The following is a 17,114-nucleotide window of genomic DNA, read 5'->3' as shown; positions in this document are numbered from 1 at the left end:
TGTAACCTCACTTCTCGCAATGAGGGAGTGGGGGTGGAGATGCTCCTTCAGGTATACAGGTATCATGGTTCAAGGATGCTTTTCAGCCAAGCAGAAATACTTTATGAGGCCGCATCAGGAGGACTGATGTGAGCTGTGGCCTGGAGAAGGGACATGGTTTGGGTAAAGTCCTGTGGACCAGGCTGACAGGCTTGGAAGGCCTCCTTCGACTCCTGTTCTTGCTGTTCTGGGCAATTAAGATGGATGCTGCTGCTGTTATTTTGTGGGGGAAGCGTGTCTGTTTTGGAATGCATCGAGTGACTTCTCTCTCTCTCTCTCCAAATAAAATGTGTGTGACTCCCTTCCCAAAACACACCTTTCCCCCCGCTTTCATTCTGTGGGTTTCTAGCCAACGGCTTGTCATGGAAAAAGATGGCTGGACTATTGGGACACTCTTAAAATTACAGTAAGCTGCACGGGTTGTTCAGCATGGGTGCTCTCATGCTGTGATTTGCCAGAACAGCTTTTTTTTCCTGGCACTGCAGGGCTGTGTTTATAAGGGTGACTCAGACTCAGCTGGCTGGGCACTTGGGAGGAGCACAATGTCCATCCAGCAAACTGTCCCTCTTGGTTGTCTGCTTGGGCTGCTGACCCTTTTTACCTTGGTAGCAGCTGCAGCAGCAGGAAGGAAAAAAACCCCCATCAGATCTGCCTTTTACAGAGTTAGACATAGCTCAGTATTGTCTACAAGGGGGCAGAGGTGGGGAAGGGACATAGCTCAGTGGAAGAACATCTGCTTTGCATTCAGAAGGTCCCAGGTTCAATCCCCGGCATCTCCAGATAGGCATAAGAATGTCCCGTGTTAGAAACCCTGGAGAACTGCTGCCCGTCAGTGTGGACAATACTGAGCTGGATGGGCCAATATTCTGACTTGGTATAAGGCAGCATCCCATTCCAATCAACTATTCAGAACAATGAGGACTAGAATCTCACTCTTTTTTTAGAGGAAGAGCTGTGGTTCAGTTGTTGAGCATGCAAAAGGTCCCAGATTCAGTCCTCAGAACTTCCAGCTGGACTGTCTGAAACCCTGGAGAGCCACCACCAGACAATACTGAGCTTTTAGGGTGTTATTGTCTTAGATCCTAAATTGCTCTTCCATTAATGCATGTGGCCAAGGTGATTTCTGCCCAACCCCCCCACTCCATCTGTACTCCCCCAGCTCAAAGAAACAGACAGAAAAGAACATGGGACTACAGAAGGAAGGAGAAGGCAGCAACGTCCCATTTATATGAACACTGAAAACCAAGTCTGACAATTCTTCTATCTACTCAGTATTGTCTACACTGACTGGCAGCAGCTCTCCAGGGCTGGAGGCAGGGCAGCTTTCCCAGCCCTACCTGAAGATGCTGGGGATTCTGTTTGGGGGGCCACAGCCATTTACTTTCATTTTTTACAAATGTGAACTCTTTTCCAAAGATAGAAAGAGAATTAAGATCCAAACCACTGATTTTAAGTGCTGTTAGCCACCTTTTATGTTTTTACAGGTGTCTCTGGTAAATAACAGAGGCCCACGAACTCCAGAATTCTTTGGAAGAATCCAGTCACCCAGTAGATACCAGGCCGGTGGTCAACGTGTCGCTCTCTGGATGTTTTTGGACTCCAACTCCCATCACCCCCAATGAGCATGGCCATGGTCATGGAAACCCAGCCAGATGAGCAAGATATAAATAATAAATTATTATATTATATTATATTATATTATATTATATTATATTATATTATAATGATGGGAGTTGAAGTTCAACAACATCTGGAGGGTCATACCTTCCCCATCCCTGGCTGAAAACACATTTTCTGGCTGGGCTAAAACTGAATTACACGTTACAGCAGGGATGGGAAATCTTTGTCCCTCGAAATGTTTTTGGACTTCCAACCCTCAACAGCCTTCGCCAGCATGGCCAGTAGTCAGGAATGATTGGACCAGTTACATCTGGAGGGCTGTAGGTTAATCACCCCTGGTCTACAGGAAAGTAGATTGCTGGTTCTCTAGAAGGTGGCTGGTCCTCTGCAGTTGGGTGTGATCAACTTTTTCAGCCCTGATCTACAGCACAAGAAAATCTTTGTTCCTTTGAGCTGCCTGGTTTAGCCGTTGCCCGTGCTTCGATGGATTTCTCAGCACTGATTGAAATGCGGGATGGGCGTTGATTTTATTTTAAAAAGAAAAGAAAAAACACAAGCCAACTGTAAACCCAAATTGCAGTCCTTGAGTATAGTCCACACCTCTCTCTTTTCCTTTTTCAGGTGCAAGATATCAAATTTCAGGCATCCAACGGGGAAGAAAAGGAGTCGTGGATGAAAGCTCTCAATGACGGCATCAACCGGGGCAAAAACAAAATACTGGACGAGGTAGCGTGAATGACAGGGAGCTGCTTTCTGCTCTGCTTCATACTAGTCCATCCAGCTCAGCATTGTCTGTAGCAGGAGTAGGAAAACCTTTTCATCCCTGAGGCCACATTCCCTCAACTGGCAGCCTTCCAAGAGCCACACGCCCGTGGTAGATGGGGCCAGAGGCAAAACTGGGTGGAGCAGTGGATGTGACTCTTACTTTTGTCCAGCAGGCTACATCCCAGCCATGCAGAAATCTGCACACGCACACCTCTCCTTCCTGGAATGTCACCTACCGTAAAGGTAAAGGTGACCCCTGACCATTAGGTCCAGTTGTGACTGACTCTGGGGTTGCGGCGCTCATCTTGCTTTATTGGCCGAGGGAGCCTGTGTACAGCTTCCGGGTCATGTGGCAAGCATGACTAAGCTGCTTCTGGCGAACCAGAGCAGCGCACGGAAACGCCATTTACCTTCCCGCCAGAGCGGTACCTATTTATCTACTTGCACTTTGACATGCTTTCGAACTGCTAGGTTGGGAGGAGCAGGGACCGAGCAACGAGAGCTCACCCCGTCGTGGGGATTACCGCCGACCTTCTGATCGGCAAGTCCTAGGCTCTGTGGTTTAACCCACAGCGCCACCCGCGTCTCTGTCACCTACTATCCGGAGGTAAAAGTCCCTCTTGCTGCTTCACCGTTTGCTTCTGGCCCAAGCCCCTTCTGCCATTGGCCCTGGCCCCACTGACATGTGCCCCCCTGAGGGTTTCCCATGAAGGAATGCAGCTCTCAGGCCGCAATAAGTCCCACACCTGCTCCTCCTATAAGCAGTGATATCGCATGAGCAAGTGAATTTCAGGTGGGTGTTTTTTCCCCCAGTATTGCATCTAGCTCTAGGCTTGGCGGCTTTCGAGGGGAAAGGATTTATTTTGGCCGGAGAAGAAAATCCGCTTGGGCTGGCCCTCCGTGGGCCTGTATCAAGGGCAGTTTTGGCAGCGGAATGTAAACTCTGAATGAACTTGGAGTCTGGTTTTCCGTCTCCTCCCCTCCTCGCTCTCTCTCGCAATTAAGCCCAAAGGGAGATTTGTGTGTGTGTGTGTGCAGTGTGGAGCTGTAACCGTTGAGAAGGAAACGGTTTCATAAGAACTAACCCATCCCTCTCCCACCAACAACATTTCCCCCTTCTAGCAGAACTGAATTGGCTTTGAGTGTTGTGGTATCGCCGCTCCTCAAACTGAGCACAACAGGGCCAGCTGGGAACAGCAGACTAATTGCAGTTGCCTTGCATATCCAAGGCGAGGGGGGGGGGGGGAAGGCTGAATTCAAGGCATTCAGGGCTCCCGTTACACAGGAAGAAGGAATTGCAGAAGTGATGTCATGTTGGGTGATGCTGGCAGCGTTTGCTGTATCTATGGAGTCGCTGCCAGAGGCTGCTGTGGATGCCCTGAACTAGTGTATTGTGAAGTCTGGACATATTGTTTTCCTCTGGTGGGTGGGTGTGCTAATGAACTCCATCTGCCCCTTGCTGACAGCGTCCAAAAGGAAGAGTCTCCTGGGTGAGCAGGCTTCCAAAGCATCTAAGGCTGAAAACTTGGGTCTTTCTGGAAAAAGAACTATGTACGAGAACAGAATCCAGAAGGGTGCTAGAAAAGACTTTATGGGGCCCTTTTCTCCATTGGTGAAAAATCTCAGCATGATTCTAAGGTTATTGGACTCTGCTACAGCAGAAAATCTTTACTCATTGTATCAAGAAGTCAATACATCATTGCTCATAACAATCAAATACTAAAATCATTTCAAAACTTAACACAGCAAGCTGACAAATAAGTCAGTTTGCTTTATATGAACATTGTAACATTTAAGGTCATCATAAAATGAGCTGCCAGTCACAACAACATATTGATTAATGACGACTATAGTATACATTCCAGTGCAATTGCATATCAAGGATAATATAACCACCAGCCCCTGCATGGCAGTATTATATGTACTATATAGTTATTTGGAAGTCAGGGCTGCTTCACACACAATCAGTCGATTTTCAAAAAGAGCTTGTCATTTTTAAATGTTTGAACAATGGCAGTGTCTTTGTGTGTAAATCATGCATCAACCGTCCCAGCCCATGGACCCCAAATACCTGCTTGTACCACTCTGGCAAATGTTATAAACTTGTGACAACCAACTTTTTCATCCTGGTGGTAGGGGGCTCTCTTTAGCAGGAGAAGAGATGTTAACGGCATTGTTGAGACCCTAAGTAGTTTGGGTGGAAGGGTCTAGTTTGAGGTTGAAAAATCTGACCTGTCCTCCTTCCTAGTATAAGATGAGAGAACATAGATATTCTCTCAGTGTTGTCTACACCAAATGGCTCTTCAGGGTTTCAGAATAAGATTCCTAGGGTAGCTCAGTTGGTAGAGCATGAGACTCTTAATCTCAGAGTTGTGTGTTTGAGTCCGACGTTGGGCAAAAGATTCCTGCATTGCAGGGGGTTGGACTAGATGACCCTTATGGTTCCGTCCAACTCTACAGTTCTATGATTCTGTTATTTTCCCCTGCCTTGTGTAGAATTGCTAGGACCTCCTGTGTGCAAAGACTGTGTTTCACCACTGAGTTACAGTCCTATGTTCCAGAGACCTTTCCTATTGTAACGCGAGGGCTACTGCTCTCCAGATCAGAAGTGGCTAACTCTCTACTTGGTGCAGGGAGGGTTGGAAAAACAAGGCCATCTCTTCTATAAATTATACCTCGTAGTGGTTTTTAGTGCAGTGATTGATTTCTGCGCTGTATCAATTAATGTGTGAAGGAGTCATCCAAACTTGGTAGTTTTAGCAGGGTTGGAAGGATTGATTCCTTTAGTCTTCATCCATCCGTGATGTTGTTTCCCTCCTCTGTTTTCTTCTCTGTTCAAAGGTGAAGGTTGATCCAGACCTCTCTCTGGAACACGTGACACGAAATAGAGCAAAATTGGCTCAGGGCCGTCGTCCTCCAACCAGATACCATCTCAAAGAGGTAATAAGGCTACAAAAAACCCCAACTCCACTTTTTATGTTTGGTAGTCTGAATTCTGTATCTTAAATGCACCGCGAGAGCCAATTTGTGCAGCCTTTGGAACCTAGGAAGCAGCTGTATACTGAGTCAGACCATTGGTTCAGCCACCTCAGTCTGCACTGGTTGGCAGTGGCTCTGCAGGGTCTCAAGCAGGAGTCTCTCTCATCCCCAACTGCAGTTGCTGAGGATTGAACCTGGGACCATCTGCATTCACAGCTATGCGCTATGGCAGGCATGGCCAAACTTGGCCCTCCAGCTGTTTTGGGACTACAACTCCCATCATCCCTAGCTAAAAGGACCAGTGGTCAGGGATGATAGGAATTTAGTCTCAAAACAGCTGGAGGGCCAAGTTTGGCCATGCCTGCACTATGGCTTTTCCCCTGTAAACAATTTCCTGGCACGTAGCCACATTAGTTTCTTGCAGTGAAAACAATCAGAATATATTGTGTCACCTTAAAGATGAACAGATTCATTACAGCAAATATTAAATTTGTTAGCTGAGAGCCTTTGTCTTTGCATGTATATGTGTGAAATATATAGTGCTATTTTTTTAGAAAAAGAGGTGCCGGAACTCACTATGAACACCTCCATTGTTCTCTTAGAATGGCAATCGTGCACAACTGATGTGCCGGAACTGAGTTCCGGCTGAAAAAAAGTTCTGGAAGTATATATTCTGTTATATTATACAGTATATGATTAATTTTGGACAAGGGAATTATATAGAGCACATTTTCCCTGTCCCCTCACCTCCAGATCTGTAGTAAATCTTGCATATAAGTTATTTATGCTGCAAGCTATGGGGTCAAGCCTTGGACTCTCATGCCGCCCCTCTCCTGTGCACAGAACCTTACAATTTGGTGCTTATATTTAGTCCAAATGTTTCTAGGTTGTTGCTTGGCAGAAGCCTCTGAAACAGCTAGCCAACAAGCCAAATCCAAATGATAGTAAAACGATCATAAATCAAGGTTAAACACGTACACGATTTAAAAATCGATAATAACCAGTAGAGGGAAAGTGAATTGCCAGAGCATCACAGTCACTCCAAACTGAAAGCCCAAAGGAATAAAACAGTCACCACGGACACCCTCACTGATGGTGAGAGGATGCACAAGAAGGACTTAAATGATGACCTCAATAGGCAGGAAAGGCACATATTGGAGGGGTGGCCCTCTTGGGCAAGAGAAGGCTCTACTCATGCAAACCACCCACAGCCTTAAGCCAACATGGTTTCTTCCAGACGTTTTGAACAGCACAACCATGCTGCCTGGGGATTGTGGACGTTGCGGTCCAAAACATCTGTCGTGCACCAGGTTGGTGAAGGCTGATGTAAGGGACCCATGTGACATACTTTCCAGACAACAGTTCTATGTTGGAAGGATTACAATAAAACCAAGGTTACTGTTGTCCGACAGCAGTGCTGGAAGGACCTCTGTAGTACTTGGTTCATGTTTGAGGTTCTGCATAAGGAGGGAAGATGAGATCAGGTCTCACTCTTGTGTCTGCCTATATGCTGTGTGAACCTGCCACATTAAGGAAAACTTAACTAAAATAAAAAATAAATGCATGGTGGTCAGTAAGGGAAAACTAGTGGTGCATACTCAGGGCCTGTGTCAGATGCCTGATTTTAGCTCTGTAGTACAGTGGTACCTCTGGTTGCAGACGGGATCCATTCCGGAGCTCTGGCCAGATCCCAAGGTTTCTGCAACCAGAGGTGCTGCTTCTGCACATGCGCGTGGCATGATATAGCGCTTCTGTGCATGCACGTGGTGCATAGAGCACTTCTGCACATGCCGCTTTCGCAACCCAAAGTTTACGTTACCCAAGGGTAACGTAAGCCAAGGTAGGACTGTAATTGCCTTTTTGGTTTCAGGAGTTCTTTGAAAGCCAGGTGGCTCAAAGGACTGATTATCATGTAACGTGCTCTTTCGATGAAAAGTCTCCTAGAGCAGCTTACATAGAGCAGTAAAAGCCAGGCAGTCCCTGCCTATAGGCTTGCAATCTAGAAGACATGACTCAAAAGGAAAAAGGGATCTGGAGGGGGGGGGGAAACAAGCAAGGGTCACTTCTTTTTTAAAAAAACATAGGTCTTGTTCAGGTGGAATGAAAATGGTTCAGGAAGAGGAGGAGCCAAATGTAGCTGGTCTCCCAGCAGAGCTGATGGGGCAGTTCTGCTCCCTTTCTTTCCCTTAGCTGCAGCCTGATGGAATGGCTGCTGCCAAAAGACGGTTGTGGGAGGGAGGAGCCTGGTGGAGCTATTGTCTCAGCGGAGTTGCTGGGGTGGCCCTGCTTCCCAGCTCCCTTTCTGCTGCAGCCCAACATCTGCCTTGTTGTTTCCTTGCCTAGGTTGCCAGTGGGGTGTCAGACGGGATCCTGAGGCTTGACTTGGACGTACCAGACAGCGGTCCTCCATCCGTCATGGTGGACACAAGCGAAGCTGCTGACGTTCCTCTTCCGAAGGAGACTCCCAAACCACCCATGCCACCTACGAAACCGCCTATGCCTCCTTCGGAGAAGCCGAGCGCCGACTCCGAGCCCAAAGATGTAGAAGCCAAGAAGCCCCCCATGCCTCCCGCAAAGCCTCTTAAGGAAACCGCAGCACCCGGTGACAACACGGACTCTGCGGAAGAAGATGTTGCTGCTACAGGTGATGACGCTGAAGAACCTGAAGCCACCCTAGATGGAGAGGACCTAACAGAGGCCCACAAAAACAATCCCAAAGTTCCAGTTCCTCCTCCAAAGATCTTATCTGATAAGATGAGGGTGACATGGGACAGTCCAGCTTCCGAGCAGCTGGAGGACGAGGCTGTTGATCTGTCTGTGCATGGAAGTAAAGAAAATTTATCCGAAGCAGCCAAGGAGATGCTGAAACCTCCAGCTCCTCCTCCTAAGGTTCTGTCGGAGAAGTTGAGAGCCAGCATGAAATTGAACAGGAACAGCTCAGAGGTGGATTTTTCTGAAGGCGGACGCCCACCTGATGTCCCGAACGGTGACAGCCCCGGTGTTGCTGGCGATGAAACCTCTGAGACTGTTTTCCAAGATGGAGAGGAGCATGGAGAAGCTTTGTCAGAGCAAGAAGCAAATAAGGAGAGTTTGGACTTGGCGACTAAAGATCAACTGCCCTCGTTGGAACCTGAAGGAAACCCTCCAGTTACCAAGCCTCGTTGTGCCTCCGTAGGGGACCTGCTGTTGGAACCAGCTAAGAAGCCCCTTCTGGGACCACTCCTCCAGCGGGGAGCTGCCTCCAAAGTGGCCCAGATGGAGAGGAAAGTGGCCAGCGAGCAGGAAAGAACAGAGAAACTTCTGAAGGAGGTTTTGCGGGGGGGATTTGAACAGGCCCAGGATGGCAGCAATGGGCCTCCGATCTATGCTGAGACGTTGCTCAACGAGGCGGCAAAGCAGCTCCAGCAAGCCTCGCAGGTCTTGCAAGAGATCAGAGATTTAGGAGAACTGAAAAAGGAACCGGCCGAGCTTCGGAAAGGGGCGCAGAAGGATCTAGTGACTCTGTATAGGAGAAGTGCTCCCTGAAAGGAAGGCGCTTCTGCTTTTTGTGGCTTAGCTGAAATGTTGCCATATCGCAGCACAACTTTCCACTATTCCGCTAGGTCGGTGTTTTTGAAAACGGGGGGAATGTCATCTTGCTGCGCACTGCTAAGAAGGAGGGGGAAACGTAATTTTAAAGTATCGCTCTGATGAGCTCAAGCTGTGGGCTGGAACTCCCTGGTGGGTCACGTGGCAGCAGCAGGGGGGTTAAGAGGACAAGGGAAGGGCTTCTCTCTGCTCTTTTTCTTGCTCTCTTGGAGACCCTTTGCAGCAGTTCTGCAAGCAGCAACTGAAAGCCTTGATCAACTGGGGGTTATTTACTCCCTGGCAAGAGAGTAGGGAAAAAACAGGGATGGAACACCTCCTGAAACCCACCTTTAATAGCCATTGGTCCTGACCCACAAGATTCTTGCAAGTGGAAGTGATACACAAACTCCAGCACATGAGAATCTCCATAAACCTACCAGCTAAAGCAGGTGGTTGGTCTGAGGCTGGGAAAAGTAAGTTGTTGTTTTTAAGAGAGATGGAGGCTGAGTAAGCTCTTAAAAGAGATGGAGCAGGGGGAGTCTCCAAAGTTTGGGAACTGCCGGTTTATGGAAACAGGGTGTGAAGAGTCACTAACTACTTGCTGCGAGACTCCAGTCAGAGACTTAAGCAAGCGCTTAGGGGACGTGGATAGTAACCTTCTTGCATTCCAGCAATGGCAGAATTCCTATGCTTGCCAGGCTAGCCATCCACTGCAAATCGCAGAAGATGGGGGGCATGGCACTCCCCCACAGGAAGCCAACGCATGCACAGCTCTCCCCAACTCTGTTTTATTTTTTAATGTGGAAATGACCTTACTGTGCGTTCCATTACATGCGCAGTGAAGGAGGAGAGGGCATGCGCCTTCATTCCCACCACACAAATGGTGCAGCAGCTTTGGCAACCATATGAACAAGGGGCTAATCTTAGGAAAACGACCCTTGCAAGACACATGAGCATAGGCACCCCCTCAACCCCCAGTATTACTATTTCTACACACCTGCTCCCCCTCCCCAATGAAATGAATGCTATCCATTTCCAGGACTTATGATATCAGAATAACTTACTTTCAGTTCTGCTTGGTTGCTTTTTTCTCACATGAGCTCTTCTTGCACTCTGGGGCCTGAAGTGTGGGAACCTTGTGCTTAGCATTTTCCTCAGATGCTTCTTTTAACATTCACATGTCATTTAAACAACAACAACAACTGTGCGGGCATTAAATTGGCACCACATTAATAAACAAGCGAATGGTGAATAATCATTTGCAGTGCAGGCTAGGTGGCAGGAAACAGTGGTACTTAGTACCTATGACCCTGGCTGGCTTTCCTGGAGGAGGCCCTTTACCCCCAGCCCCTCAAATGGCCAGCTTTCAAAGCCTTGCCATGGATTTCATTTGATCTGTACACTGGCAAGCAAGCAGGGTGGCGTGGAGGCAGAGAAGGATGCATAAGTTTTCACGGGAGGAAGGGAGATTTCTCGTTGGGGCTTCTTGTTGCTGACTTCTAGCACAGTGGCCCTGTGCTCTTGCTGAATACACCATGCAACTATTCCTGCAGGGTAAACGAGGAAAGTGGGTGAGGTGAACAATGACTTAACAAAGCCCAAAGGGACGGGCTTAGCTCATTTTTGTTTTTCTGCACCTTTGTGGGTTGGAACCCCCTCCTCAAAAGGAAGGGAGGAAGGTAGAATTCTTCATATTCTAACAAAGTGCCTCAAGAGCTACCTAGTGCCCACCAGTGTTCTGGATCACCTACAAAATTGGTGTAGATCAGAGCGCTTTAATACAAAGCATAGTGTGAATGCCTATAACAGGCTTGAAAACAACAACCTGTCTGGTGAATAAAATTTGCCTCCAGGTGGCCAGCCACAAATAGCTAACAAATATATGTGTGGGCAGGTGGGCAAGCTGCCTTGAAGGGTTTGTTTATAAGGTTGGCTTGGCTCTAAATGAGGGTGCTGGAAGGGCACAATGGGAGCCGAATGGTTCTGCAGGGTGACAGGAGGCCTTTGTCCCTTGACTTCCGGTTCTTGCTCCATGGTGCCCCACATGACTTCAGAGCATATTTCTTTAATCCTGACCTCGGCCCTAGTACCAGGGCCTGGCAACCCTCAAGCAATTGCTGGGACCTCTACTGTCCCAGCAGTCTCCACCAGTACTGACACTTGCACATGACGCTTGCACCTTCCCACTGTGGGTTGTCTAGCTCTTGTTTAAGCATTTTATATTCCCATTTAATGTCTCACAATACCAATAAATGGAGGAATTGTGGGAAATGTCAAACGGTGGCCTGTAGCTGCCCACCCAAGCTGCCATGGAGGGGCCTGCCAATGTAAGGGGACTCTTAAATTTGGAGCTGGCCCAGAATAGTTGTACGTAACCAAAAGTGGTTACCCAATAGCTAACAACCTCATTATGTTCACTCAGGTTAGTTCCCTTGCCTTTCTTTGCTTTCCCAGCTTGGCCTTTGGGGAGCTGAGCTGCTCGGATCATGTGACTCATCACATGATTATATCTAAGTTCTAGTTCTCCAAACTTGGAGCAAAACTGGATTGAAGCTGGGCTCCTCTTTAGCATATATGCAATTGTTTTGCACTAGCAGCTTGCCTTTTAAATAAAGGATGATAGATATTTGTGTTTAGGGCTACTTCCCTCCCCATTACTGTTTTAGGTATACCCCACGATGGCTTTTGTGTGTGCCTAAAAATGTATGATTGTGAATGTAACACATGTTTGCAAAAAGAACTAGTTCACACATGCCTTTTCATCTCCAGCAAAGCATCGCGTGGAGATCTGCACATGTGAACAGGCTGCCATCAACCTCAAAAAGAGATCGCACATCACCTCTTAACACAATGCTTTTTTAAAAAACAACAACACACCAAGTCATGCCACACATTCCACTGTCAGTCATAGAGTGTAGAGAAAGTGATGTTTGTACATGTTGGAGCCAAAACCACATTTCTGAAGGCGCCAGTATTAGTTGTGCTGCTCTGTGCACAGCAATACCCCATGTAATGTGTGAACTGGCCCTTATTTATCTAGTTACGCACTGAAGGAAATACCTGCTGGTATCTCCTGCGTCATCCATCTATGCCGTACATATTTCATTTACACTGAATAACTGTCTGATATATTTTCTCAAAGTCCTTTCCATAGGAACCTTAACAAGAAAGTCACCTCTGAATCGTCACAGCTGGTTCCCCCCCCCCAAATTTAGAAGCTACATATTCTACAACCTATATACTAACAGTAACTTAAAACTTTTTTTCTATACTATCTTGTAAATAAGAGTAAATTAAAGCCTCTTTTGGCAATACCGGCTGGATTAAATCTCTTGTGGGAGAACTCGCTTTCCAAAATGTTTCATTCTGAAAAGTGGGGCATCCTTGTAAGCCTATGAGGTAGCTGGCACACATATTGATAACTGGTGACCCAAGTCCTTAAAATCCTGAGAAACTAATATATATATATTAAACCAAGATTTTCTGAGTGTCTCGATTTTTCTCTTTGGGCTTAAGGGTATGTTTCAACAACCCCCCCCCCCAAATAATGTGGAGTGTGCTCTATAGAGCATGAAACAAAACCAACAGGACATGCAAACATTTCAGGAGTCTCAAAACTTTTCGGGGACAGAAATAGAAATTTCCATAGATGCAAGTCGCAAAATGGCTGCCATGTGGGTGTAGCATAACACAAAATGACTGCTACCTCTGAAAGAGCAGAAAAAGAGATGAATGGTGTGGGGTCTGCTCCCCATTTAGTGGGAGAAAAGGCATTTCCTCACACAGAGAATCTTTTTGCACTTTGTTTAGAACAGAGGGTGTCCAATCCTAGCATCCGGTGAAATGCGTGTTATGTTTAAGGGGGCATTTTTAATGTAGGAAAGGCCAGGTCAGGCCAGTCAGCCCTTCCTGCCATTGTTGGTTTTTGAGGCCAATCAAGGTGAAAGGAGGCTAACTCCAGAGAAGGTGCGCAGGAAGAACACCGAGAAGCTGTTGATCTGTAGCCTCCAAAGCTAAACACTGAGGAACACTGAAAGCGCAAGGCGCTTCAGTTTCCAGAGAACAGTGGGCGAGGTCTTCATAATGTACAGTGGTACCTCGGTTTACAAACTTAATCCATTCCGGAAGTCCATTCTTAAGCCAAAGCCATTCTTAAACTGAGGCGCACTTTCCCTAATGAGGCCTCCCACCGCTGGTGCCCTTCCACTGTTCAGCTTCTGTTCATAGACTGAGGTAAAGTTTGCTAACTGGGACACTACAGTGGTACCTCAGGTTAAGAACTTAATTCGTTCTGGAGGTCCGTTCTTAACCTGAAACTGTTCTTAACCTGAGGTACCACTTTAGCTAATGGGGCCTCCCGCTGCTGCCACGCCGCTGGAGCACGATTTCTGTTCTCATCCTGAAGCAAAGTTCTTAACCCGAGGTACTATTTCTGGGTTAGCGGAGTCTAACCTGAAGTGTCTGTAACCTGAAGCGTCTGTAACCCGAGGTACCACTGTACTTCCGGTTTTGCGGAGTTCTCATACCGAATAGTTCATAAACAGGGCTTTTCTTAAACCGAGGTACCACTGTACAACGAAAGCACAACGTGAGTCTCAAAGAAGGTAAGGAAGCATTCAAAAACATTTGCCTGTCTATGTGCACAGAAAACAGCACGTCTAGCTTAAAGGCAACACGTGGAGATCTGCAATGCATCCATCGTCATCCATCATTGTTATATTGAATTATAAGATTATTGTATAATCTTAGAAGGTTGTAGAATCCTAGAAAGGTGCAGCAATAAGGCTGTGACTTTCATGAAGCAACACTGCACTTCTGAATTTGCCGCTACGCCAGGGAGTAGATCTGCATTAAAATGCAAACCTAACTGAATCCCACCCCTCTCCCTACTCTGGACTGAATGGCCTTACAGAGAGGACCCATTTGAGACTATAATATGTACCGTATCGCTTAAAAATGTAGTATTCTGCTGCCTTTGGGACCCCTTCTCTGAACTCCGGCTCTTTTGAAGTCTTTCCCCTGTGGCTGTGCAGGCTGCAGGCCTCTAAACCGCAAACATCCCTTTTCCAGCCTGTGAGGGAAGCTGCCAAAGAGAAGTGGAGGTTGTGCACATGGCAGCAGAGTCACATGCATGACTTGTTGGCCATAGGGTGGTGGAATCTGGCATACGCACAACAGGCCTTTTTTCAAGCAGCTGGCTGCTGCGGGTGAACAAGCCTCCGTTTTTCAGAATGGCGCTGCTCTTTCCAACAAGTCCTTTCCCCCCTGCTCCCTCTAGCAAAGCCAGCCGTTTTACGAGGCCTGCACAACACCTCTCCTTGCTGCGGCACAGCTGGGTGAATTGTCTGGCTGTGCTGTATTTACGAAACGGCAAAAATCCTCCAGCAGATAAGCCACAAACCAGATGCAATTCGCAGAGCTTCAGAGAGTCTTTGCCTAATAAGGAAGGCACAGTGTGCTCCTGCGGCCTGTCAAGTTCCTGGCCACAAGTTGCGATGTTTGCATCTGCAAACAGAAAAGTGCTCAGGAGGCGTATTGTGACCTGGACCAAAGATCCCAGCTGCTGCTTTGCCCTAAAAAGGTGGAGATGACTGTGATTACTCAGTGCAGTTCAAGTGTGTTCTGTTCTCCTGCTCTTTGTATTCAGAACCTCCATCTCATAAAAAATGGAAGTGATTTATAATCATATCTATATATAATAAAAAGACATTAAAAATTAAAATTGGAGAACATCAAACAGCCATTATTGAAAGATACCTTCTAAACTGGTGGCGTAAGCTTGGCAGCTTAGAAAAGTTTTCAGCAGGCTTTTAAATGTTGAAACAGAAGGTGGCTGCTGATTCTGTTGGCAGAGCATTCATTGGGACTTGGCCAAGGATGCCAAAGGCTCTACAACTTCATGAGCCTCACCAATGCAGAAGGCAACCAATAATACTCCTGAAGATGATTTTGATAACTGAGCTGGGATATAAGAACGTAGGCAGTCCCTAAGGTACCCTGGACTCGAGGTGTTCAAGGCTTTGCAAATTAATACAAAGACCTTGAGCTTGGTTTGGTAGTAGGTGGGCAGCCTGCACAGATGTTTTAGCAATGGTATCACGTGTTGTTGGCAAGATGCCCCCATCGACAGTCTGGATGTTGCATTCTGCATTATCTGGATATAGAACACATTGCAGTAATCCAGCCTCAATGTTACCAATACATGGACTACAGCGGTCGGTCATGCCAGTGTGGTGTTCTCCAGATGTTGCAGACTTTCATTCTCATCATCCCTGACCAATTGGCCATGCTGGCTGGGGATGATGGGAACTATGGCCCAAAACATCTGGAAGGCACTAGGTTGGCTGTCTTTGGATTACTAGGTAGGCACTTAGTGTATTCTTCCTGCTAAGAACACATCACCGTCTATGCTCTGCCTGAGCCAATACAAATCAGCGCCACAATATCACACAGTTGCCAGCCAATATCAACATTGGTTTCAATGGAAGAGGAAACCGGCTTTTCGGGGGCTGCAGAGCTGCGTTTTAAAACACAGTCAATAAATAAACACAGCCTAAAAATACATCATCTACACTGTAGTAGACCCAATGGAGGAAGGCAAGTTTGGATTTCTGCAGCAGGCTGAAGGAACCCCCAATGGGCTCTTTGTCTGTGAGATATTTTCACAGCTGATTAGCCCTGCCATATGCCACTGAAAGCTGAAGAGGGAGATCCTTGTTCTTAAGCATGCAAAGCAAAGCAAGGAACTGCAGGGAACAATGTTAGCCTATGTTTAAGATTGTAAGAAATTCTCTCTTGGATTGGGCCAAAGGTCCAAGCAGATGAGCATCTTGTGAACAGCCACTGGAGAATACAGTACCCAGATATCACATCAGTGAATCTATGCAGAGGGACCCTTGACCCACTTGGCTGATAAAAACTAGGAGGGAGGGGAGCTGTCTGAACCAGGGAAGTGATTAATGCCTCCTCAGGAGATGGGTTTGTCCTTGATTGCTTAAAGGAGGAAGTGGTCAAAACACTTCTAAATAAACACTCCCTGGTTTCTGAAAATTTAAGTAATTACTGGCCAGTGGCCAATCTCCCCTTCTTGAGCAAGGTCCTTGAGCAGGTGGTCATGGATCAGATCCAGGCTCTCTTGGTGAAAACCAATTTTCTAGATCCATTTCAATTGGGTTTTAGGCCTGGTTTTGGCACAGAAGCTGCTTTGGTCATCCTGTATGATGACTTCTGTTGGGAGAGAGATGGGAAAATGTGTCCTTGTTCATTATTCTTGACCTCCCAGTGGCTTTTGACCATGGTATTGGAGTGGCTGTCCAAGTTGGGGGTGGACGGCACTGTTACGTGGTTGGCTCTGATCTTACTTAGATGGTTCTCAGAGAATAATGCTTGTGAAGTGTCGTTTGGCCCCGTGGGTTCCTCAGGGTTTGATTTCATCCCTCATGCTGCTTAACATCTATCTACATGAAAGCGCTGTGTGGGGTCATCCAGTCTTGGAGGACATTGGCAGCAGTATGCTGACAACACAGAGATCTGCTTCTCCAGAGAGTGGCATTTGTGGAATACTGGGGTTAATGGTTGTAGTTCAACATTTCCCGGGGGGCACCAGATTGCATATGCATGCAGTAAGCTGACCGTCTTGCATTTGGGGTCTCTCCTGGCCGTTCTGCTGACTGGAGCTCTGGATTTCTCCCCTAAAGTCCCACCCTGAAGGCAGTAAAGGTAAAATAAGGATCCCTGGACGGTTAAGTCCAGTCAAAGGCGACTGTGGGGTTGTGGCACTCATCTTGCTTTCAGGCCGAGGGAGCCGGCGTTTGTCCACACACAGATGGTTATGTGGCCAACATGACTAAACCACTTCTGGCGCAACAGAACACAATGACAGAAACCAGAGTGCACGGAAATGCCGTTTACCTTCCCACTGCACTGGTGTACTTTCAAACCGCTAGGTTGGCAGTAGTGCCCACTGGGACTGGTGGGGTGGAAAGCAATGAGCCCAACAGGGAACTTATTATTTGGAGCCAGGGAACTTATTATTTGTCCCCATCCTTCTGCTGAGTTTAAGGAGGACCACACTGAGTCCAAAGATGAGGAAGCAGACAGCCAGAGCTGCTCTTAGGACTCAGTGCAAGTCAGAAAGCAGGTGG

At 47.1% G+C, this 17,114-nt stretch overlaps 1 protein-coding gene across 2 annotated transcripts in view; it reads left to right on the top strand.

Annotated features, from left to right (window-relative positions):
• PLEKHO2 (pleckstrin homology domain containing O2) overlaps positions 1-12,282 on the top strand; it is a 35,282-nt gene extending 23,000 nt beyond the window's left edge. Inside the window, exons 4-7 of one of the 2 annotated variants that reach the window (XR_014541661.1) lie at positions 2,281-2,385; positions 5,266-5,364; positions 7,747-9,419; positions 9,504-12,282. Coding sequence is in view for 1 of the 2 variants with exons in the window: in XM_083586656.1 (XP_083442782.1) it covers positions 2,281-2,385; positions 5,266-5,364; positions 7,747-8,928 (1,386 nt within the window). In the remaining variant the exon portion in view is untranslated. Of the gene's footprint in view, positions 1-2,280; positions 2,386-5,265; positions 5,365-7,746 lie in introns of both variants that reach the window. The other variant, XM_083586656.1, reaches the window with a different exon arrangement.
• Positions 12,283-17,114: the final 4,832 nt, after the last annotated feature.

This window comes from Podarcis filfolensis (assembly GCF_964270895.1).
Source record: "Podarcis filfolensis genome assembly, chromosome: 14".
In the NCBI taxonomy this organism is placed as follows: Eukaryota; Metazoa; Chordata; class Lepidosauria; order Squamata; family Lacertidae; genus Podarcis; species Podarcis filfolensis.
The sequence above is the reverse complement of the archived record's forward strand: the minus strand, read 5'-3'. Positions and strand labels throughout refer to the sequence as shown.